Genomic DNA, 26127 nt, shown 5'->3' with positions numbered 1-26127 from the left:
CAACCATTTAGTACTTTTTAGATTCATACCTGTGTATATAGTCTTGGGGTAGAATAAATGACAATTCAGTTCCAACATTGCTCTTCATTGTAGCTACTGGCACATAATTATGAATCAATTTTGCAACTTCTTCAACATCACAATGAGGTGTTTTCACCATGACTATGTGGTATCCCACACCTGAGAAAATTCATTCAGAGGGAGAAATAAAACAATTTCGGACTTTCCATATGCTTGTGAGACTATACTTAGCTTCCTATTGCTTGAATGAGCTAAAAATACAGCATGTCACAAGTCATTTGATTACAACTCTAAGAAACCTCGCAAATTCTTCTTTTTAGAATTTGCATCAATTCTTAGAAACTGATAACGATCTGGATCATATAACCAGTTATGGAAGGTAGTCGCTGTTATCTGACTTCTAATTTTATTTTGAGGAAATAATTATTTGCTTGAAAAGGCAGAGTTATAAAGAGAGAGAGAATTGAGAGAGAAAGAGAGGATGGAGGTTGGGACTGAGGGATACAGCGAAAACAATGTCAAGAGCCATGTTTATAGAAGCTTGTTCTTACATTAAAAACACAGAAAGATTCTAAACAAATGACCTAACTGTGCATCTTAAGGACTTAGGGGACGATACAAAAAGCAACCAAAACCAAAATAAGCAGGAGGCAAAAAAATAACAAGAATTAGGGCATACATAAATAAAAATTCAAACAAAAAAACAATACAAAAGATGAACAAAATGAAAAGCTTTTTATAGTAACTTACAAAGGGAAAAAGGAGAAAAACTTTGAAATTAGATATGAAAAATAATAACTAATACAACAGAATACTAAAATTATAAGAAACTACCATGAATAACTGTATGGTAGAACATTGGGAAACTATGAAAATGGACAAAGTCCCAGATACATACAACCAATAAAGATTAAATCAAGAAGATTTTGAAAATCTAAAAAAAAAAAAAAACCCCTCAAAACAAGTAACAAGATTGAAGCAGTGCTTAAAAGTTTTCCACCAAAAAAACATCTAAGGCCTGATGACTTTACTACTGAATTCTACAAAGTATTTAAAGAGAAACTAATTCCAATACAATTTACATAATTCCCAAATACTGAAAGATACAGAGCTCTACCAAACTCTTACGAGGTCACACTGCCTCTGAAATCAAAATCGAACAAATACACATACTAGAAAGGTATAATTGCATTGTACTGGCATGAGAAGCAACACACATAACAAACGCTAGCAATGGCATAGAGAAAGGGGAACTCTGACGCGTTATTGATGAATGCAAATTAATGCAGCCACTGTGAACAATAGTTTGGAAATACAACACACATAAAAAATTAAAGATACGAATTACTGATTTTTCAGCAGAAACTGTGCTAGTCAAAACATGATGCAGTATCAGTATTACAGTTCATGGGCAAAAATCAGCAACGTCTTGTTCTACAAACAGCAAAATATGTCAAAACTTAAGACAAGCAAAAATGAGGCAATTTATTATCCACAAATGTTCATCTGTTTAAAGGATGCACTTTAGCCAGAAATAATAGTACATTTTCACTAAACAATTAAAATATAATCTGTTTTGTGTGATGTTGCTAATAAAAGGGTTTTAAGAATAGAGATAAACCTTTACATCAATAAATAACATCAAGTTCATAAAGCAAAAAGTTCAATACTATTAAGAAGCTCATTCTTCCCCAAAATAACATACAGATTAAAAGTAATATGAACCAACATTCCACAAGATTTGTATGTACCATTTGATAAAATGACTAAGATTAAATGGAAACAAAAAGGCCTTAAAATAATTCAAGTGATTTTTTTAAAGAGAAAAAAAATTGGTGGATTTAAGTTACCTCCTTTTAAGAGTTTAGTAACTCAAGATAAACTATTAATGACTGGTAATCCTAAATGGTTAGTTTTAGATTAAACAACAGAAAATTTGGACATATATGTATTTGCAGATCATCCAATGATTTTCATCAAAGGTGTTAAAGCGTCTCCATCATAAGTCCTTAGCATTGTAAACTTAGGATTGTAAAATGTCAAGAAAAAAAAAAAAAAGATATCTTTGCAGTCTTCAGGTCAGCAAAGACTTCCTAGGAAGAACACAAAGAGTTTCAAAAGGTCAAAGAAGACTGATGCATGATGAATCCTGAATAATTGCCAAAGAGACTTTAGGAAGCTGTCAGGATGCATTTAAAAAATTCTTTAGATTGGAAAAACTCTTCAGAGCAGAATTAATTTAATAAGGATAATAAATGGATAATAATCCATTTACCCACTCACCTACCTATCTGCCAACCACCTATTTCAGTAAAGAGATAGATTAAATTTAATTTTAAGTAGAAATCATATGGTAGACACAAACATGAACAATGGAGAACACAGTAAATATAATAGTGGGAAATAATTTTGAAGTTTGAAGGGAAAATGAGTCTTACTTCAAAAGGGCTTATAGTTGAAAGTTTAGCATGGTAGAGGGATTAACTGAAGTACTGGGTAGATAGTCAATAGTGAAAATTACAAGGACATTATTAATACTTATTGTATTATCAAGGCATCAATATCCTAGGAATGATAAAAAAAGACATACCATATAATTTTTTCAGGAAAATTGAAGATCCACAGCACCGCAAGTGTCCCTGAACCATGATGGCGATGCGGTCACCCAAAACGTCAGCTTCATCCATGTAGTGGGTGGTCAGTAACATGGTACGGTTCTCTTTATAGTTCTGAAGGAGATCCCAGGTGGCCTGCCTCGAAGCTGGGTCCATGCCAGATGTTGGTTCATCAAGTATTACCACCTGACGACCGGGAGGACAATTCAATGACCATTGTAAATATTATGTCTAGGTGCCAAAAGTGTCTTCCCAGTCATGGGTTTCTTTTGGCTTTGCTTTTTTAGTTACTTGCTCAACTAAGGCAGTAAGTCAAGGCAATGAGATAATAAGAAAAGACAGTAAATGTGGAAAACACTGAAATTAGGAATGTTAGAATAATTCTAACCATTTGGTCATTTCATAGAAATGAGATTGATGATGTGAACTCTTCACTGATTCTCAATGAGGAGGTTGCGTCTAAGATGTTAGATCCATATCAACTCCCAAGTTTGTGTTGCCAAGTGTTTTAGGCAGTTGTAACATATAATGGGGATAAAATTTTAGTTTTGTTTTACCTTGGAGTTCCCTATAAGTGCTATAATGATGGAAAGTTTGCGCTGCATTCCTCCACTCAGTGACTTTGAAAACATATCACGCTTTTCCAGCAGGTTAAAAGCAGACAGCATGTGGTCAGTCTCCTCTAGACACTGCTCTTGAGATACTCCTTTTATCTAGAAAAGGGTTAGATTAGATGGGTGCTTCCAACTCCATTCTTAGAAATATTTCACATCAGCTCTTTCCTAAAATCATTTATATGGTGATTTATTCCCTTTGTCACTCTTATATCTGAAGGAAAATCCAACAAAAGTCAATCTCAACTTCTATAAGGATATTTCTAGTTGCTAAACTACGAGTACATAAATGGGAGTAGGGGGTGTAAAGAAAGATCCTCTTTGGCTCACCGCACAATAGAATTGAAGGTGTTCTGACACTGTCAAGTAATCAAACAATAAATTCTGTTGGGGACATAGCCCCAGTGATTTTCTGATCTGAGTCATCTGGGTTGAGATGTCATATCCATAAATGTAGGCCTGTCCACTAGTAGGAGGATAGAGACCTAGAATCAAGAATATACGGACAGCAACAGCTTTTCTGAGGGAATTTCACAACTAACTACTTACTAGTACTTCAATTCTTAAATATGCATGTGGATTATTCATTACATTGAGCAATATATCTCACATAGGAGAAAAATCCAAAAAATATGCTGATATTTTAGGGACAGAGAGATAAAAAAAATACTTTATTTTGTACTTTTCTATATCTTTATGCTCTAATTTTCAGCAAAAAAATCATTTGAATAATAAACACTGCCATCAGTCATTTGGCGACAATTATGAATTGTTATAATCTGTACACTGCCTTAGACTATGACAAATTCTTAAATTCTGAAAATTCAGGGCAATAAAACTATTATCCTTAGAAAATTTAAAATCCAGTTAGAGGAAACAGCACATAGTAACCTAAAATACACTTAGAATCATTCAAAAACATGTAATAGCACGTCATCCATAGCTGTTACAGTCGATTAAATTCAAATGGGGAAAATGTCATTTTAAATCTGGCAATTTCGTACTCCTATTACAAAAACATTACCAAGAAGCCAGATGTGTTCAGACATATCTATTATAAGAGACCATATGTCCCAAATTACTCCTGTTTTCCTACAGTCTCATTCATTTGACATTTGCTCCACTTTTCATTTCTAGCCAGTTACTGTAATTTTAATTGCTTTAACATGAGCTTATTTGACCCTTTCAATTCTAGTTTCTGTGAAAGACTTTTCATTTTTGGCTTTAGTAATCGAATCTGCTTTATTTCTCCTGGCTCATCTCACTAAACTTTGTCACTTCTAATAATTATTAAAAAGAACATATTTTAGTTCACTTTCTGTAGTATTTTAATATTCCCGGTTTCGTTAACTTGCATAATCTATATGCAGTTTTCTCAACTTGCTTTCAGTTTAATTTTTTTTCTAAAATGTAGTCACTTATAGTCAGTAAAATTGTGACTCATATGACAAAATTGTGGTATGTTGTATCTTGATTTGTATCAAATTATGTCCTAATTTTCTTTGTGATTTTTTTCTTTGATCATGGGTACTTAGAGATAATTTCCACAAATCTGTAAATTTCCAATTTCCTCATTCCACTATCATTTATTCCCACATAGCTCCTTTGTGCTGTTATTATCAAATATTCATACAATATCTTTTATATGTTACAGCCCAGCAAAATTATATATATATATTTTTTCAATTTTCATACAATTTCTTTTTAACTTACTTGATAGAAATAGATACTTACACTACTTATTTATAATTACCTAACTATCAGTTGAGTGTGTGTACTGAAATTGAGGATTTGCTCTGTATACATATTAAGGATTTTTAGGCCTTGTTGGTAGATTGACCTTTTTGTAATCATATAATAATCCCCAAAGGAACATTAAATTTAATCATTTGCCAACTTTAAAGTTTACACATACTAAGCTATGTGTTTCTGAAATGACCATATAGTACAGGATAGCTGAAAGCCTCACCATTTCTATATAAAACCACTCTTTGAATAGAGTTGAAGACCTACCTGACAGAATTGACAGAGTAGTGGATTTTCCTGCCCCATTGTGTCCTAGAAGAACAGTGATCTGCCCCTCATACAAATTCAGAGACAGTTCCTTTATAGCTACTTTCATAGTGCCCTTATGGTAGAATACCTATGGGGGGAGGGAAGCCACAAATGCTATTTTATATCTATCACAATTATTTTGTAACAAGAACTCATATCAGCTATCTACAGAAAAAACAATGCTGTATCATTCATCTCACGAGAAAAAATAAAATTGTGAATGGATGAGTTTGTAAAAAAAAAAAGGAAAAAAGGAAAAAGACAAAATTTGAAGACAAAACAGGCATCTTACAACTTCATGGAATTACAAATATCTCCTGAGTATTCTTACTCATTCCTGCTTTGTTTCAGCTGCCATCTTAAAACTGATAATATCACACTGTTCTTCAGCCAGTCTTTGTCCTAATTTGGAGGAATGGCCGATTCAAAACTTACACATGGATGTTCACCCCAAGTTCCTTAAGATGGAGACAACAAAGAACACCATTCCTATGCTAGTGACAAACAGAAACTGAATCGTTTACTTTTCTTGAACAAATGAGAGAAGTGAGGCAACCAACTAGGTTAAAATTTAAGCAAAAATACCTTTAATGAGAGGTGGTACATGAATATCTGCTTGCCTGGAGCAGCTATGCATGGATGTGTGGATGCTATTTATGCCTCTAAGAAGATATTGACAAAATTTCCAATAAATTGGAAGTAAAAGAAATATAAAAATGCAGTGGAAGGGTAAGTATTAAAACCCATGTCAGCTGGCATGACCTAGTAGGTAAGCTGCTTCCTGAAACACCAGCACCCCACCTACGCACCAGGTCAAGTCCTAGCTGCTCCTCTCCCAATCCAGCCCCCTGCTAATATTTGCCAGGGGAGGCAGCAAAAGTTGACTCAAGTGCCAATGGATGGGAGGTTTCTCTCTCTATCTCTCCATCGCCCCTTCTCTGCCTTTCAGAGAAATAAATACAAACAAAATCTAGTTCAGAATTAAGTCACGTTTTCCTTCCAATACAATTTATTAATCATGAATAAAAGCAAATATCTTGCTTAACAGAAAATAAGACATCATTTCATTTCTACCCCAAATGGTAGTTTTTTCCTTACCTTTATTCATCTTGCAGTAACTGCTTATGAAATCTCTGCTTAGATGAATGTCTAAAGTGCTTATACTCAAAATGGAGCTCTTAAGTTTATACTCCTATACTTAGAACCCAAGCCCCACCCCCCCTTTTCACAATATGGTCAAATAGAAGTGCCCAGCATTCACCTTCTCACACATGTAAGAGAACCAAATTGACAAATAAGTAGCTACACTTTTAGGTAAGTGCCTGAAAAAGAATACAGTAATTCAGTAAAGCAGTCAAGAGAATTGAGAAGGAAAAATGGGATGGAATGGCAGACTGAGAAACAAAGTTAACATGCAAACAAATCCCTAACCTGATGGTCAGAATTCCAGTTTCTTAGCAGATTCCAACTACCTGGACACCTTGTACTAGTAATCCCAGCTACAGGAAGAATTTATGTTATCACAGAGTAAGGAGCCCAGTAAAGGAGAGCTACCTGCAGAATTCATGGTAGCTTTTAATAAGAAAATAAAAACATATATTATCCTCGCAAAATCACAGATGTTGTAGTGTTTCACCATCAAGAGAAAGGATCCTTGAAATGTAATACAGCAACAAGGTGGAGGAATCCACCATGGGGGGAAGGCATGGGGAGGGGTGGGAGGAATCCCAGAGCCTGTGAAACTGTGTCACATAATGCAATGTAATTTTTATACATATGCTTTTTTTTTTTAAAGAAAAAAAGAGAAAGAATCCACTGAGGGAATCCCTCCAGCTGTACAATACGGAATTCTCTGCGTAACCACTTTCCCTGGGGCACCACAGACATCCCACCTTATTAGCAAAATAGACTGTAGTTTCATTGATCCAACGTGATTCAGCAGAGCAACAGTGACCCCTAGCATCATCTCTTGTGCAGCACTCTATACTACATGGGACAGTAGAGGCAGAACAGAAGTGTGATCCTGCTCCCAGGACTCTACTAACAAAGCACCTGCCTTTTCAGACTTGTGGACTGTCTCCCCCACATTCCTTCTACCCTGGACACCACTGACTACTACCGGGATCTTACCCACTGGGACTCCTGGCCACAGATCTTATGACCATTGTCTGTTCTTTTTGCCAAATGTGTTCAGAAATGTACTTATGCTCAAAAATGTTGATGGATTTGATCACTTTATGCTGTATTCCTCTAACAAAATGTATTTCTATGTCCCATAAAGAAGAACAAGAATTATGTTAATAAAAATTTTAATGCAAAGGTAAAACCAAAACACCAGTAAGTAAACCACAATAAACCCTAAATTCTCCTCTAGGATCTCCAAAATCCATAAACTGCTCAAATAACCGTTCAGGTCCTCCAGCCACAAAACCAACAGCCACTGTACTTTCTTCTACTTTGCTCAGTCATACATTGGACCAGTGAACAAACATTTTCCATTCTTATGACAAAATACATTTGAATCTTTACAATTCTATCTCCATTGTCACCAGCCTGGGCTACAAGGCCATTCTGGCTGATCTACTGGGAAGTCTCTAATTTATCTCTTCCACTCATTCACGTCACACAAGTCTGAATGGTCTTTTCAAAATACGAAACAGACTATGACCCTCCCCTTCACAAAGGCCTATGAATATCTGACATTTAAAAACAGAGATCAAAACTTTCGTATAGCTCCTGAGTAGTTTGTATCATGGCTTTATTCCCAAGTTCATCTCATGTAAATCTCTGCTTCATTCACTTCTATTTCATCTTTGCTCCTCGATATATGAAGCACTTTCCAATCTCTGGTCTTTGAATTTTATTTCTGTTGGTTTGAATCTTATGTTCTCAATTTTTCAACTATCAATCATTCTTTTTTATTCTGGTTTCAGCACAAAAGTCACCGCTGCAGATTTGATTCCCAGGAAGCACTTCTCATAAAATTGGGATATATAAAGTCTATTAAGAAGCATTCTCGTGATTGGTGCCTGTGGAAGGAAGAGCTGATTTTGTGGAGGATAAAGTGCAGCCACCATGTAGTTACTTCACAGCTTCAGGGGAACCCCACCGAGGGGCACTCAAGCTCTAGTGGTCCCATAGAGTCATCTCAAGTCAAGGGAGAAGGCCTTACCATTCTCAGGGTGGCCACTTTCAGGGTTTTAGTAGCCTGAAGGAGGAGCATGAACTTGTTTGTGGGTGCTCTTTTCATCACAAGAAATTTCGAAGTGACAGCTGAGCTGGAGTTGAGTCTGCAACATTCTTCATGACTGAAGTTTAGAGGGTGGCATCTGGGCAGTGCATACATACAAGTGGATTGTGGGGATTCCTAATTTACTCCTCTTTGTTATCACTGGTAATAACCTAACCTACTTCCTGAAGATCATAGTCAATTCTGCTTTTTTTTTTTTTTTGCCAGAATGTTCATTCCTTTTCTTGTCTGTTGGTCTCTTGTCCAAAGTGCATTGTTAACAAGTTTACAATTCAAAGTGGCTCACGACAGGAAGCACAAAATTTCCCAAATGGATTGCTAGAAGCTTTGGCAAGAAGCACTACTGCTTGTAAACTTCGATTTCAAAATATGCATTCTACCTTTTGGGGACACAGCACTGTAATAATGGCCATGTGTGTTAGCATCTACACCCTGGAGGGTGGCACCTTATTTTTGAAAGTTACTATCTTCAGGAAGCTGCCTCAAAATATGTCTTTAGCCTAGCATTTCATGACTTCTCTAGGTTCACAGGCTCTGGATGTATGTGGTTAATGCACCCCATGGTTGTCATCTCACTGCTATGCCTTCTTTACTGTAAAGTGTATTTCCTGTCTGATGTGATATGTTGTGGAATCCCATACTAGTAGATAAACAAATGTCATCCATTCCTTTCTACTGATAATTAAAAAGAAAAAAAAACTGTGATATTGACAGAGGCCCTAAAAGAACAAAAGCCAAAAACATGACTGAAATATATGTTGATTCCTAACAAGATGAAATGAAGATCCTTTGGGAGGAAAGAGGTCCACTGGACTAATCTGCTCACCAAATACTGGCTGTTTTCCTTAAGAAATTGTGCTCATTGAGCTTTGTTGATGACAAAATGAGCTGCCACAGAGCCCATACAGGTATCTTGTACCTCTTCCAACTACTGAGATGACTGAAAAGCCATGGGATGTCCACTGAATGAGTCACCTGTAAACTTGGTTATTCTATGTCTCTTCTTTGGTTTCTGGTGGATAACATGCTTCACAGAGATCTTTACATTGTTTCTCATTCTTAACAGTTATCAATACATGCCCTTCCCTTAGAATTTTTTATTCCTAATCTTCCATTCATTCTCCTTTGAGGTCCTCAACCAACTGTCCATAACATTCATAACTGTCCATAAGTTCGGAAGTCTGGAGCCAAGGTACGTGGTATAAAAGACCACATGACTGTTCTAAAGTTATTTTGCTCAGTGGGATAGCCCTTCTCTTTAACTTTGAACATAATTCTCACTTGGGGGCTCTGGTGCAACTAATAATTTCTGGCTTTTACCTGTGTACCAAGCTGATAAACCAAACTCAAGCTTTTCTCTATTGTGTAAATTAATTAAAGTGGATCTCCAGCAAAACTATAATTGTGAGCTGAGGGAGAAGTGCTGATTTAAGAGTGGTGAATAACATAAGGATTTGGGCTTTCAGTATACAAACCTTGCTCATATAATTTGATTATACTCATGTTCAATCTCTTATGTACTTACTTTCATTTTGAATAATTGATCATTTTATTTGCCCTTACTGATTTATCAGGCTGATAAAAAATAACTAATGATAGTCAGGTCTGAAAACGTGTGTTCAGAAGTCACAATGCAATTGCTTCTTCCCTATCAAGGGCCAATAGCAGCAGGCCAAGAGAAAGATATGATTCCCTAATTCGACTGCAGATGGAATGTTCTTGATTTAAAATATTAGAAGTTTTTATTGTTATTTTCCCAGTGAGATTTAGCATAAAATCAAAATGTTGACATCTCTTTAAAAAATTTTATTTTTGATGACATTTACATAGTTGATCAGGGTGGGAGGGGTCCAGGATATCTGGGGAAAGTGGGTGAGACCATTGTTTTCACAATTTCTTTTCCTTGTATCTGGGGGAAGGGGAGAAACTAGGGGAGAGCATCCCTAACCTCCCAATTACCTCAGTACCTGGGGATGGGGAACCACCACCCAATGTTACCCCAAGGTTCCCATGTGGCACATGCTCCAATGGTTTTGCTTAAGTGGTTTTGATAGCTCTGAAATGCTGTTGATCTTGCAGATGCAAGGATGAGGATATCTTTCCAAGGTCCTTTGGCTGACACAGTCCACTTCTAAGTTTCCATTCACCCAGAAATTTCTTGTCCTACTTCACTGGGGCAGTTGACCAATTTGCTCTGCTCTCCTTTCTCTGCTCCACAGGCTCCAATGGTTTGACATATCCTCCATGTGCCTCTAAGTATGCCATCCACTGCTCCATCAAAGCCATTGAGGAAGTCCAGTTTTGACACATGCACTCCACTCTCAAATCACAGGTCTGGTTACTCTCCCCATGGTTGGAGTTATGAGTCAATGCTGATATTTCTAATACCATAAAATCTAGATCTGCTGTTGGAACCTTTCCCTCTTTGGACGGCACTCAAATTTGACAGCTGATGTCATCATTCATATTCAGTAATACAAACACTGCTTTTAAAACTGGAAAAGGCCTACTGTTATTATTTTTCACAGTGGGAAGTATAAAGCATAATGATGCACAAAAGTATGTTTTACTTTGTAAAGAATGTAGTAGCTGGTCCAAGAATATCAATTCTTAAACATTTTATTGATGTGTGATGAGCTCTCTAATCTTTATAGGCTTTATCTATACCTACCCCCACCATACTCCACCCCACTTGCACCGTATCTAGTCCTACTGAAACAGTGCGGCATCAATGCAGTGCACCAGTGTTCATCAAATCTCTACAAGATGAACAGCCATTTCAGGTTCCTTTCAATTATATTAGGACAGAGAGATAAGTTGGTAATATAGACTTGGATTAACACATAAACGTAGACTCCTGCTGTACATTTAAATGATTACCAAAATTTCTGCTTCTGCTTTCTTTAGGTTGTGTAAGTGTGCTATTACATCACATCTGAAAAAGTCACTGCGACTGGGTCAATTACTTGCTTTGGTTTGTGATGGATACACTGTCATTACTGAGAATCCACCAATAGATCTATGGCAGGCTGATTTTTAAGTTGATAACTTTGTATGACTTGTGAATTATATTATAAAGACCCAAACTGTCCTTAGTAGAAAAAAGTTCCTCACCTCTAGTTTATAGCATATGCTCAAAGTGCAGAGTCTCGATACTTAAATTGGGCCTAGGTGATGATGAAGCTTCAAAACATCCTCTAGTGTATGAAGACATGGAAACCACAGTAACGTAGATCTCTACACTTTACTCTTTCCTACAAACCAAACACAGGTTAACCACCATAAATGCTCTCATTAAAGAAAAAAAAAAAAAGGCACATGGGAGTCAACAGAAAACCTGAAATCCAATAGTTGGCCTATTGGCAGTTCCTTGATTAGGACTCAAAGAATGATGCTCCACAGCTCTTGGCCTGCTTTCTGAATTCTTCCTTGAAAGGCAGCTTGCATCTGCAGCTGAGGTTTTTTTTCTGCCCACTTCCTACTTACAGAAGTTTAGCCTTCCAAAGCCTTCTTTTTTAAGTTTTGTATTGTCTGTTCTGTTCTTAATTGGTTGTGTTTCTTCTAGTGCAACTTCATAGAAAATATTAAGCACATTTTGGCAATAAGTCCCTTCCACAAAACGTTTGAGACAATCTTCATCTTTGGAAGTATCTGAGAGCAATGCCCTCAAGTTGTTGTAGTTCCTGTTTGGCTGAATAGCTCTTGGAAGCACCACATTTGTTACATTTTACAACAAGAATGCAAGAACAATGAAGCCAGAAAAAGTTCCCTCAACAATATGCCTGGAAATAATTCTTATACCAATCAATTCAGTATTGCTGAATGTGATGACGTTGAAAAACTTCCTTTTCTTTTTTTTAAGATTTATTTTTTTTATTGGAAAGTCAGATATACAGAGAGAAGAGGATACGGAGAGGGAGATCTTCCATCGATGATTCACTCTTAAACTGACCACAACGGCCGGAGTTGTGCTGATCTGAAGCCAGGAGCCTCTTCCAGGTCTCCCACACAGGTACAGAGTCCCAAGGCTGTGGACCGTCCTCGACTGCTTTCCCAGGCCACAAGCAGAGAACTGAGTGGAAAGCGGGGCCACCAGGATATGAACCTGTGCCCATATGGGATCTTGGTGCACACAAGGCAAGGATTTTAGCTGCTAGGCTACTGCACAAGGTCCAATAAACTTTCTAATAATACATAGCAAGAATTTTCTTTCCTTTAGTTCTGAAAAACAGATCCTCACCATTGTGTAAGTCTTCAATTGAACAGTCCAAGAGATCTAGGTTTCTACTAATAGTGTATTCGAGGCATTTTAAACTTTTACCAATATTCTCTTCAAGGTTCCAGGTTCCACTGAATTCCAGTCCCAAAGCTACTATGACATTACAGCCTGGTAGGGGAATGCCCACAGATCCCCTACCAAGCATGTTACCAGCTCCACATCTTGCACCTGCCAGGGATATTGCAGTTCAGCCTGACATGACTCACACCCAGTCCAGGGCCTGCCAGCTGGTGCTGCAACCTAGCCTGGCTGACCCGCACCCATTCTGACTCTCGTGCATGCCAGTGGGTATGACAGCCTGCCTCAGACTGGACTGCCACTCGTCCTAGTGTCACACTCACCAGTGGAAGCAGCAGCCTGATAAGGGAGTCCCCGAAGTTCCCCTAACAGGTCCACTCCCAGCCCTGGTGTCCACTCCCACCTGAGTGTTCTATCAGGTGCTGCAGTTCAATCTGAGATGGCCTGCCCTTAGTCTCAGCATTTGCCAGCAGGTGTTGCAACCTGGTTCAACCCATCCCACCTCCAGGCTCAGCTCTTGCTGGCAGGTACAGCAGCCTAGACTAGTGTGACCCACCTCCAGCCCTCATGTGATCTGGCAGGTATTGAAATTCAACATGACCTGGCCTGCACCACTCAGTTGCTGATGCCTGTGTGGTAGACAGCATGTCCAGATGCACATGGGGAACATGATGGTCAGCTAATCTAGGCCAGCAGAGGATGGAGGATGGAAAGTAGAACAGGTTGGATAATTCTTCTGGCCAAGCTTTGCATTATGTTCCTGAGTCTGTGGATACACTAAGGTAGTCTTTATCAATTAACAATGGAAAGATTTTCTCAACCCTGGAGCAACAAAACCAACAAGTTCTCAGAACTATCAAAATTGCTCAAGTAACACCCTCAGAACACTCTTCCTCACATCATCGAGGTCCTGAAGGCACCATCCAATGACTGTCCTGAAGGATGATGATGTAGTTTGACAGCAAGGCACAGCCCTGTGTCCCTTCTCCTTTGCAGAATCAAGAGAAAACAAAACTGATGTTTCAGAGTCCTAGATTTCTCATCCTGTGTCTCAGTACCATTCATTTACAACAATACTCTGATTGATTTTCAGACTTTTGGCTAAGATCAAGTGTATAATAACACTCTGAATTCAAATCGCTGAGAATTTAACTTTATCTGGAGTTTTATTCTTTTTTCAGAAGATACATTTACTTTTCTTGGAAAGGCAGATTTACAGAGAGAAGGAGAGATGGAGACATGGAGAGAAAGATTTTCCACATGTTGGCTCACTCCCCAAGTAGCTGCAATGGATGGAGCTGAGCCAATCCGAAGCCCAGAGCTTCTTTCAGGTCTCCCATTTGGGTGTAGGCTTCCAAGGCTTTGGACCACCCTCCACTGCTTTTCCAGACCACAAGCAGGGAGCTGGATGGGAAGCAGGTTAGTCAGGACATGAACTGGTGACCATATGGGATTTTGGTACATGCAAGGTGAGGACTTCAGCTACTAGGCTACCATACCAAGCCCTAGAGTTTTATTCTTATGAGTCAGCTTGAAGCTTAAGTCTCAGCCTTCTCTGCCCTTCAGTTGCTGAGATGAAAATCTCTTTCTATAGTTTCTGAAAGACACACTAAATTTCACACTGGACTCAATTTCACACTTGTCCTCAGATGATTAATCATATAGAGCCTTTCAGCCTTTGTCTCCAGAGTAAAATTTCTCCCCAACAATTGCCATCAAATTACAAATGACTAATTTCCTCATAATTTCAAGTGCTGGATACATGTTACTAGCTAGTGAGCTTCATTCCCTTGGTATACCATCTTAATTCACTGTCTGTGAACACTATATTGCCACTTTCTATCCAAATGTATTCTCAGGTTATCATTCACTTATTCAACCAACTCAGGCTATCAACAATCACTAGTTAACTTTCCCCTAAAATACAGCCTAAGGTTCAAGTTAACATACAGGAAGAAGGTAATTAGTACACAGGGGTGTTTTTGAGACAAACATCTGTGAAAATAAGAGAACAATATAGATATGGGGGAAAGACTAGTTGGGCTTCATTACTATAACAACAAGATCAACTAGGCAAGTTCTATGGCTTGGAAAACCACTAAGAACAGACTTAGGACAGATGAAAGAGCAAGACCTTTAAAAGCCCATCTTGAATATTTATTGAATATAGGTTGTCCCAGAGAAATAGGCGAAATTTGGACAAGGTGGTTTTATTCAGCAATTACTATTAAAAAGAGTGAGCAGTATCCACATGGCTGTTTGCTGAGGGACTTCATTGTACACCTTATCTGAAAATTCTCACTTTGCCATCTTACTCCTTAATTGCTACATCATCACCCCCTTTACTATAAACATCTTGCTCATTTGATTGCTAACCCACTTTAATCACACTAGAATCTAAGTTTCTTGTGGGCACAGATCTTATCTCATTTTTCATTGCTATATCAGTACCTAGAACTCTTTGAAGTAACCAACCCCTTCCATCAACCTTACTTCACAGGCTAATAATATTCACACAAATGTTTCAGATATGTAGATTTTCTTAAAGGTATCAGGTAAAATATTGAGTTTTACCCAAAATTTAGACACCACATAATACAATGAAGGCAACAAGGGATAAAAGAGCTTAAATACTCCAAAAGTCAGTCAGTTTTCAAGTCTCATGGTTTTTCCGAGTTATGAAATTAGGGGCTCAGATCAATACTTCTTGCCTGCAAATTATCTAGATAAACTAAGAGAACCAACTATCTCTCCTGATACACACTGAAGCAGAGGACATTTCAAGTGGATGTATGTAAACCATTTGTGGTCAGAGATCAATGTTATTATAGTCAAATCATAAAGGTTCCACTAGGTTCTAACTTTTAAAATAAGACCAACTGTGTAAGATACTGTTATATTTCACAAAAGAATTTAATTCAATTCTGGAGGAAAGAGAACATGTAGCTTTTATTATATGCTACATACACCTTGATCTTTCTTAAAGGGAATAAAAATGATGGCTAAGACCTTTTGGTAACAAATGATATTTTTCTTGACATTTCTAGTAATGAATGTTTATAACACAGTCACATGAAGAAAAAGAGATCTCTGAGACAATACCTTGTGCAAGTGTTTGATTGTGATACCTGTTACCAAACCAGTAGGTTCAGCTTCAAAATACTTGCTTTGTACTGGCTCATGAAATTGGTGTAATCCAGATGTTTCCACAGCTGGTTTCCCAGACCAGTAAGAGTACTAAGAATGAAGTAAAAAAAAAAAAAAAAAAAAGATACAATCACTGGCAGAGAACTGAATAACTAAGTATCAGAAAATACCTCTTGTCTTTCAGCTTTTGTATTGAGATGTATTACGGAAAACTTCTTGAGATTCAATTTTGTGACTATTTGGCTATAGCTTGATTAAATCAGACTATTATATTAAAATCATGGCAGGGATAAATATCACCTGATACAGGTGAATGATCTGCATAATGTACTGTTATTTCATGTTGGCTAGTATTTTGTTGAGGATCTTTGTGTCTATGATCATTAGGGATATCAGTCGGTAGTTTTCTCTTTCCGTGAATCTGTATCTGTATTTTGTATTATGGTGAAACTGTCCCCATAGAAAGAGCTTGGAAGGACCGCCTCCATTTCTATTGTTTGGAATTGCTTGTGGAGAATTGGGGTAAGTTCTTGAAACATTTGGTAGAATTCTGCAGTGAAGCCATCTGGTTCAGGGCTTTTCTTGGTTGGGAGGAATTTAATTACTGATTCAATCTCAGTCCTTGTTATAGGTCTATTTAGATTATTAATTGCTTCATGATTCAGTTTTGGTAGATTGTATGTGTCCAAAAATCTATCCATTTCTTCTAGGTCTTCTGATTTGTTGGCATATAGTTGCTTCTAACAGTTCCTAATAACTTCATGTATGCCCAACATATTTATGGTTATATTTCCTGTTATATATCTCTGACCTATTGGTTCATATCTTCTCTCTCCTTTTTTGATTAGTTGGGCTACTGGAGTATCTATTTTGTTGATTTTCTTGAAGAAGCAGCTCTTTGATTCATTGATCTTGTGTATTGTTTGTTTGGTCTCTATTTGGTTCAATTCCTCCCTTATTTTAGTTATTTCTTTTTTCTTAATAATCTTGAGATGGTTTTGCTGCTATTTTTCTCACTGCTTCAAATGTATGGTAAGCTAATTGATTTGGTGCTTTTCTAACTTCTTGACATAAGCATTGATTAAGATAAAATTTCCTCTTTACACTGCCTTGTGTCCCATAAGTTTTGATATGTTGATGCTTTCATTATTTCAAGAAATCTTTAAATTTTGCCTTTGACTTCCTCCATCATCCATTGTTCATTAACATCATATTACTTAGCCCCCAGATCTTTGCATGTCTTCTGAGGATATTTTGACTTACTGGTATCCAGTTTCACTCTATGATGGTCTGAACTGGGGATACTCTAAATGTCAACTGATTTTTTTTCACATGCATATTTAAGGATCTTTTCCTTAGTTCATCTGAAGAGGTTTTGATTATCATGTCGTGATAAGGTTCACTTTTTGAGATCTATTGGGAGTTCCATACCCCTGCTGTATGTTGTTTCAAGTTATTTTTCCACACTAGGGAAATTTTCATTTAATATTTCATTGACTACATCTTTAAGCCCAGCTTCTTTTTTCTGTGCCTTTTGGAACTCCCATAACTCTTCTACTGACCCTTTAATAGTGTCTCTTAATTCCTGATGACATTTTTTGGCTTGATTCAGCTCGACTTGCAGCTTTTTGATCATTTCCCCATTGTGGCAAGAAACATCTTCTAATTCTGAAATTCTTTCTTCTGCCTCAATCATTTTATTATGGAGACTTTCCACTGAATTTTAATTTGCTTCATTGTGTCCTTCATTTCTAACAATTCAGCTTGATTTTGTTTCATTGTTGCTATTTCCTGTGTGACATATTCCTTAAACTCCTTGAACTTTTATATGTGCTTCTCTTGTATTCTTGTCTTTAGAGCAGGTTCCTAACTTGTATCTCCCATAGGTCTATAGGTCAATTTTACTGATGGTGTTTGGCACCCAGTTCTCTGTTTGCAGTCACTTGTGCCTCTCCTTCCAGCAAGTTTCAGGTTTGGATTCTTGTGTTAGGTTTCAATCACTGTCTCCTGTAGCCCCAGCTCCTGGCTCACCAATCTTCACTTCTGTGATCCTTTGCTGGGGCTGCACCATTCCCTGTACAACCGTTCTCTCACTTCTGGTGCAAGCAGTTTCTAGGATTAGGAAGATGCCAGATGTCCTAAATAATTGGTGTGTTGGTGGTGCTGATTTTGCCAGAACCTGCCTACTGTTAGCTCTGAGAGCCACTCAGACCTATTTTTTGGTGGAATCTGTAGAATGCAAAGTCAGTACTTTTTTCCCTCTGGGTCTAGTGCAATGCAGGCACAGCTCGCTCTTATCCTTCCAGTATCACAACCTTTGCCTCACAACACCAATTGGTTCCTGAAGTGGCATTGTGGCAATATGGGCTGTGAAATTCACCCTATACATGCACTGCCTTCTTGGGTTCTGCTGGTTTATTTCTGCTTGTGGTCAAATCAAACAAATCAGCAGGACAGGTCATTTTTTTTTTTTGGCCTGGGTTCACCTCCTGAACTCCCAGTGAAGTCCCTCCCACCCGACTGCCAGAGGAGCTCTGGCTCCTCAGTTTACCGCTTGCTGACCGCTGCTGGAGTATTTGTTCACTGCAAAACTACTTCATTGTCACTGCTGCTTCCCTGTGTCCTCAGGTCTCCAGGTACCCCTCTGCTATCAGCCTGTTTTCTATTTCCTGGAATGCACCCTCTCTGCTTCTTTCTGGCTAGTGATTCTCTGTAAATTTAAGCCTGTCCACACCCTATGTCACTATCCTGTCTCTCCCAGAGCCAGAGGCTTCTTCGGGATCTCCCACATAGGTGCAGGGTCCAATGGCTTTGGGCAATCCTATGTTGATTTCCCAGGCCACTAGCAGGGAGCTGAATGAGAAGTGGAGCATCTGGGACACAAACTGGTGACCATATGGGATTCCAGTGTATACAAGGTTAGGATTTAGCCACCAGGTTATTGTGCCAGGCCCAACTCGTGTTAGTTTTCAGATAATGAAAAATAAATTCATCAAACCTTCTGCCTCTATAAATAATATTAGAATTAGAACTCACTTTCAAGAAAAAGTTCCATGGCTTTGGGATACCATACTTTCCAGGACATACAGCGTCTATATACCAAGCCACAAGGACATACAAGAAGGCATCAATTAGTAGCATTAACAGAACATAGGCAAAGAAAAAGTTGTCATATCCGTTTTGTGAGAAGAGATTATTCCATTTAATTCCAGTTTCTAAGACATAAGAGAAGACATTAAGTGCCTGCTGAAACTAAAACAAAATTATACTTCTGTATTGTAACTAAATAGTGAAAAAAATACCATACTAATGCTCTCTTGGGATTCATACCAGAGTCAAACATTTTCTTACACTCTCAGATTTATGTTGGCCCACAGTACATCTGAGTTAGTAATCATATAGTGTCCCCCTACCAGATTCTAAAAAAAAGCACTTTACTACAAATGATTGAAACAAAAATCAAGCTTAGCAAAAATTTTGGAAAGTGGCTTTAAGAAAAATAAGCAAGTGTACAGGTTAAGATGGTGGTTCATCTCTCTTCACTCCTCCTCATATTAAGTATTCATGTTCACTGGCATTTATAATTTTAAAAAACCATAATCACTGAAAAGTAAGAGTGGATTTTAACTACAAGACACAAGTCTAAAATATTTTTTTAAATATATAATACAATGGAGACAGAAAAGAGAAGGAATTGTGTCATTTCATACCCCTCCAGTAGATAGAAGGCTGTAACTCCAAAAGGAGTAGAAAGAGGCATTACTACATTTGTAGTGTGTGCAGAGAATGTGGTACCATGTACATGCTGCAAGTGGTGATGTAAAGCAGAAATTTTTGAAGGGCAGTTTAGCGCTATGAATCACTATCCAAACAAAGAATATACAGTAAAATTACAAAAATATCTGCTGGAACAGTGCAATGCATAAGATCTATACTCACTCGTCATTTCTGATTCAACTATGAATTTAAATCCCAGTGCCAATGCATAATTTGAACTGAGACAGCCCAACAGCTTCTGTGAGAATGTCAGCTGCCCATAGTCGGCTAACAGCTCAGCAGCTGGGAGATAGCTGAGAAAAAAACAGAAACCTCCCAAAGTGGCAGTGAAATAGGCTGCAAATAAAAAGTAGTTAATTTAGGTGTCTTAAGTATAATAAAACATATATTTGCTTTAAGAATGTAAAAAAACAAAGTTCTATAAGAAATAGAAACTTGACTTTCTTATTCCACATTGTTTCTCTTAGCACATAATATCTGGGACACAGTAAATGCTCAAAAATAAATAAGTAAAAGGCCAAAATATGATAACTTAGGAGCTAATTCATTTTGGAATTTATCATTCTTCATGATTGGCTATGAGCATTATATTATTTCAATAAAATTTATAGATTCATTTGTTATTACTCAGCATAAGTAATCTAAAATGTGAATACTGCTACTAGTACAATGTAGATTATGTTTCTAGATATTATAAGACTTAGTCTAAGTCACAATACAGGGGACGGAGGAAAGAAGGATGTCCTAGCAAAGACAAAGTCAGTGTAAAAAACGTAGATGCAGTGTCAAATATTAGTAGTTTCACAGTGTGACTCTAATATCCAAAGAGACCACATTATAAGACTGGAAATGCCTCAGTTTCAATAAAAAATGATGAAGAATAGAAATAAAAAAAAAAGAATATGGCACATGCTCATAAAGAAGAGAAACACTGTCACTTTATGTAGTGGCTTCGAAACACTGTCACCGAGGATACTCAGAGGAGGGGAAACAGAGAGCAACATCTTCTGTCTCGATTCACTTCCTCAGTGGCCGTAACAGCTGGAGCTGAGCCAATCCAAAGCCAGGAACCAGGAGTCTCTTCTGGGTCTCTCATGTGGGTGCAGGGTCCCAAGGCTTTGGGCCATCCTCTACTGCTTTCCTAGGCCACAACCAAGGAGCTGGATGAAAAGCAGGGCTGCCAGGACACGAACTGATGCCCATAAGGTGTGTGCAAGGTAAGGACTTTAGCCACTAGGCTACACTACCAGGCCCTTTTATAACCTTTTTCAAGAGCAGAGGGAATGCTAAGTAATTTATAAAGTTAGCATGACTCAAAACAAAACCAGAAAAAAAATGACAAGAAAAATATCCTATAAACCAATAATATAACTCATAAATGTAAAACTATTTTATGCAATGGTAGAAAAATTAAAACAGTGTATAAACTAATTATATGCTAAAATCTACTGGGACAAAGTCAAGGTAGGTAAGGCTGGTTCAAAATTCAAAAATTCATTGATGGGGAAGTGTTTGGTACAATGGCTAAACCATCACTTGTAATACCCAAATACTTTATGAAAGTGCCTAGATTCAAATCTGTTCTCCATTCCATATTCCAGCTAATGATCAGCTTAAGAGTCAGCAGGTGTTGGTTCAAAGAGTTGGGTCCTTACTATTCACATAGGAGACTCAGACCGAGTTCCTGGGCTTCAGCCTGGCCCACCTCAGGCTGTTGAGGATATTTGAGAAATGGACAAAGAAGTGTGAGATCTGGTATTCTGCTTTGCAAATAAAATATAATATATAGTTTTTAAAAAATCAATTACACTGAATGCTAAAGGAGAAAAAGAACATGATTATATCAATAAACACAGAAAAAGCATCTGATAAGATGCAACACTCATTTCTAGAAAAGTAGAAATAGAAGTGTGATATCTCAACTTGTTAAATGCTATCTACAAAAAGGACAGTATCTAATTTCAAGACGTAGTTTTATACTACGCTACAATAAAGATTATGCAATATCGGTCAAAGAATAGACAAATCAGTGGAACAGAAGAGAGAATACAGAAATCGATCCATGCAAGTACAGTTAGTCCTCAGGCAAAGGCACAAAGTGAATACAATGTGCAGAGGCAGTAGTTTTGATACATCATATTAGAACAACTGGTCATTCATATGCAAAAATTCCAGTTAGACTTCGATGTTACATCCATCAAAAGTACTCAAAACAGATCAAAGACCTAAATGTAAGGAACGAAACTATAAAACTCCGAGAAAATAACTCAGAAGAGCACCTAGGTAATCTTAGGGATGTTCATTACTTTGGCATAATGCACAAAAGATCGCTACTAAGAGGAGGAGAAGATAAGCCTACAAATATGGCTTTTGCAGAATATTGCAAAAGATACATCTGATAAAGAACCATTAAATCAACTATGCAAACAACACTTAAGCCTTAACAATAGGAATTATATTGTTAAAAAACAGTCCAAAGATCTTAACAGATACCTCACCAAATGTGACATACATACAGCAAATTAGCATGTGAGTATTTCTCAGGGAAATGCCAATAAAAACTAGAGATACCACTACACTCTTACAATGGTCAAAATCTGGAACACAGCACCAAATACTGGCAAGAATATGCAACAACAGATTCTCTTTGCTGTTAGAATTGCAAAAAAGGATACATTGTCACTTTAGAAGACAGCTTGGCAATTAATTACAAAGCTAAGCTTATAAACCAGCAACTATACCCCTTGGTATTTACCTAAGGGGGTTGAAAATCTGTGCTTTCAAACTGCACATTGATGTTCACAGCACCTTTAATTCTTTTTTAAAAAAGGTTTTGTTTTTATTTGAAATGCAGAGTTAGAGAAAAGGAGAAAAGTAGAAGAGGGGAGAGAGAACAAGAGAATGAGAGAGAAAGCTAGAGAGAGAGGATATCTTCCATGTGTTGGTTCACCTTCAAAATGATCACAATGACAGGAGCTGGGCCAATCTGAAGCCAGGAGCTTTTCTGGGTCATCTTTTGTGGCTTTTCCCAGGAATAAGTAGAGAGCCGGACTGGAAGTGGACAACAGGGGCAATAACTAGTGTCTATATATGATATCAGTGCTGAAGGCAGATGCTGACCCTATGTTGCCAAGGTGTCGGTACCCATTAATATATATATAATATATTACACACATATATATATAAGATTTATTTACTTTTCTTGGAAAGACAGAAACACAAGAGGAAATACAGAGAGGAGGAGTGATAGAGAGGAAGATCTTCTGTCTGATGATTCACTCCCCAAGTGGCAGCAATGGCCAGAGCTGAGCTGATACAAAGCCAGGAGGCAGAAATTTCCTACAGGTCTCCCGCATGGGTGCAGGGTCCCAGGGCTTTGGGCCATCCTTCACTGCTTTCCCAGGCCACAAGCAGGGAGCTGGATGGGAAGCAGAGCAGCAAGGACATGAACCGGTGTCCATATGAAATCCTGCACATGCAGCTGGGTCACAATTGTGCAAAACTGTTCCTCATAATAAATTTTTTATCTGACATAGTAAATTTCCTGTTGCTTTTGTTTCCCTGAAGAACTTTTATATTACTATAACTTTCAAATATTTTTGTGTGTAGGATTTTTATTACTGCCATGTCAATTTCAGTTCTACAGGGGAAGCATATTTCAAATACATAACAGACATACATTTAGCACTTACTGGCTAAGTGTTAAAAAGCATTTTTTTTTCCTTTTTCTTCACATGTACCAGGATCATCACCACAGGCAGCATTATCCCCTCCAATATAACACACAAAGTTATTTCCATCTCATTTCTTCTCAGTGAGAGGGTTAGACAAACACTACATCTGAAGTAGCAGTTAAACTTAAAAAAGACCCCTCAAATCCAATGCTATTATATTATACTGTATCATATCAAGCTGTTAATCATAGATGTTTTCTTCTCTATAGTTATCACTCTCTTCATTCCCTTTCAAATCATTCATGTGAATATGGCATTTGCCATTTTAGATCGTACACAAACAGAGGCTAACATTAGGGTAGCAACTAACACAGAATGGTATTTCCAAATACAATTTTGTTTGGGCACTGAACCACAGGAAAAATCGTTAAGACTCACCATTACTGAAAAATGTGCTAATCATAAGGCTGAAGCACACGGAGGTAACAGAATAAATCAGCAAAAAGATGAAGACAATAATTGGGCTACTGTATTGGAAGATTGGCATAGATTCAGTCTAGAAAAAAAAAATTTAAAAGCCAGGTTAGTCATGCTTGAAGTGATATCACAGCAAAATGAATAAGAATAAAGAAAGCATCTTAAAAAACTTCAATAATCCCAGTGAAAGTGATAAGACTACACAGTGACATGAAGACTTAGTAATTCATTTTCTACAGAAGGTCCATTCACCCAGGTTTCAAGTTTGGTTCATTGAGAGACTAAGGAAACCCCACTTTCCCACAATCAACACAAGCTATTTTTTCATTCCCAAACAGAGATGTATTAGCTCCACAATGTGCTTCTAGGTTTAGCTCATGCACAATGCACATACTTGCCTCGACATAGAAAATTATGCATATAAAAATGACGATAATCAAATAAGAAACGAAGAATGTGAAGAAATAGGCAGCCCAGAGCATCCAATTACTGAGTCCTATCATGAGCTGGTATTCCTGTGGGAGAGTTAACACAAGTCAAATATCAAATAAAATAATTTAACCACTTAGTAATTAGAGTTTTCAAAGTTGAATTCATAAATATTATCTGCTTTAATATCTGTAACCATAATGGATGAGGTGACAAATGCTATTTAGAGAGAAGGAAACCAGGGTTCAGCATACTAAATAACTTTATTAAAACAATTAAGCTGGTAAAGACTGTGAATTACACAATCCCATATAGCACCCTCCTGGCAATTCATCTGACATCAGTGGGAAGGCACCAAAACAAGCAACAAAATCTTAAACTGGTATTTTTACTTCTTTACTTTCTTTTTATTACGTCCTCTTTCAGGGAGTACTAAAAAATTCTACCCCCATGCTTACTGTAACTGAATTCACAATAACTAAATTGTAGAATTAACCCAGATGTTCATCAACTGATGACTGGATACAAAAATTACAGTATATCTACAATATGGAAGGTCTCAGCCACACACACAAAAAATCAAATTATAGTCTTTTGTGACAAAATGAATGCCAACTGGGAACCAATTATGCTTAGAGAAATAAGTTAGTTCCAAAAAGACAAATATCATTCATTCTGATAAGAGGAAGTTAATATAGATTACAAAAAATGTACATGAAATAAAATGAACGTCTTGCGATTTGATTATTGTCTCCAGCCCTGGCTTATACTCCTGTGGGTCTGTGATGTTTCCACTTATCACTTGTTGGATATTGCAGCTAATGGTGCATTATGCCTGTGATTATAGAGTGGACTGAAATGACATATATATATATTTTTGTAGCGTGAAATCTTATCTTTCACAACAAAATAGATAGAGCAGGAAACGATTATACTTCATGAAGAAGCCAATCCCCAAAAGGCAAATATCATGTATTCCTTCTGATTTATGATAATTAATAGAGTACAAAAAACATAATTTGTATAGTGATATCAGCATACTGAGAATTAACTGGTGTTTGCAGTCTGCATCCATAATCACGCACATGAGTAGGATTTCTATTTTAATTTTTGAAAATTTTCTTTTCTTTTTTCTTTACTTGCTATGTCATGATGTCTTTATATATCATAAAGTTAAGCTTTTTGCTGTTAAGTGAATGAATATGCTATTTTGATAGGGAAAAAAGATAAAGGAAAGACAGGGAGGGAAGGGGGAAGGTGAGGGAACCCTAAGTTTCTGAATCTACTTGGTGAGAAATGAAGTCTACTCATAAAATTACACAAAAATAAAAAATACGTTTTTTGCAAAAACTAAAAAGAAAAAAGAAGGGAAGTGTAGAGGGAGGCAGAGAAAAGAAGTATGCTTATCTTCTCAGAATTAGATCTACGGAATACATGAAATCTAAATCTCTCTATATTAACATTTTAAAATGTAAATATGTCCTAATTCAGTTATAACGGCTAGAAATAAGAATTAAACATAAAAAATTGACAAAATACATGTTACAATGTTCATGAATTTTACATTTTCTTCAGAAGCAGTTATTTACAGAAGCAGAAATATGTCACTTATCAAGGCTTAACAAAAATGATATAAAAATATTTAATTAAGAATATAATGTGGAAAACCAAAATGGATGTCCAAATTAGTGGTTATGAGTTTTAAGAATCTATTTTAAGTTTTTCTATTAAGTTCTACTGCTGTTTCAAGATTAAACTTTGTAGTTTAGAC

At 37.1% G+C, this 26127-nt stretch overlaps 1 protein-coding gene across 1 annotated transcript in view; it reads right to left on the bottom strand.

Annotated features, from left to right (window-relative positions):
• LOC121167971 (phospholipid-transporting ATPase ABCA3-like) overlaps positions 1 to 26127 on the bottom strand; it is a 60625-nt gene that overhangs the window by 23606 nt on the left and 10892 nt on the right. Inside the window, exons 5-13 of the mRNA XM_040997702.1 lie at positions 24326 to 24442; positions 23889 to 24006; positions 19036 to 19214; positions 15955 to 16089; positions 5264 to 5393; positions 3581 to 3735; positions 3194 to 3349; positions 2612 to 2822; positions 30 to 180 (exon numbers count right to left, since the gene is read on the bottom strand). Coding sequence (XP_040853636.1) covers positions 30 to 180; positions 2612 to 2822; positions 3194 to 3349; positions 3581 to 3735; positions 5264 to 5393; positions 15955 to 16089; positions 19036 to 19214; positions 23889 to 24006; positions 24326 to 24442 — 1352 coding nt within the window. The remainder of the gene's footprint in view (positions 1 to 29; positions 181 to 2611; positions 2823 to 3193; positions 3350 to 3580; positions 3736 to 5263; positions 5394 to 15954; positions 16090 to 19035; positions 19215 to 23888; positions 24007 to 24325; positions 24443 to 26127) is intronic.

Source organism: Ochotona curzoniae, unplaced genomic scaffold (assembly GCF_017591425.1).
Source record: "Ochotona curzoniae isolate NIBS_2020 unplaced genomic scaffold, NIBS_Ocur_1.0 patch435, whole genome shotgun sequence".
In the NCBI taxonomy this organism is placed as follows: Eukaryota; Metazoa; Chordata; class Mammalia; order Lagomorpha; family Ochotonidae; genus Ochotona; species Ochotona curzoniae.
Note: the sequence above shows the minus strand (reverse complement) of the source record. Positions and strands in the feature narration are given on the sequence as shown.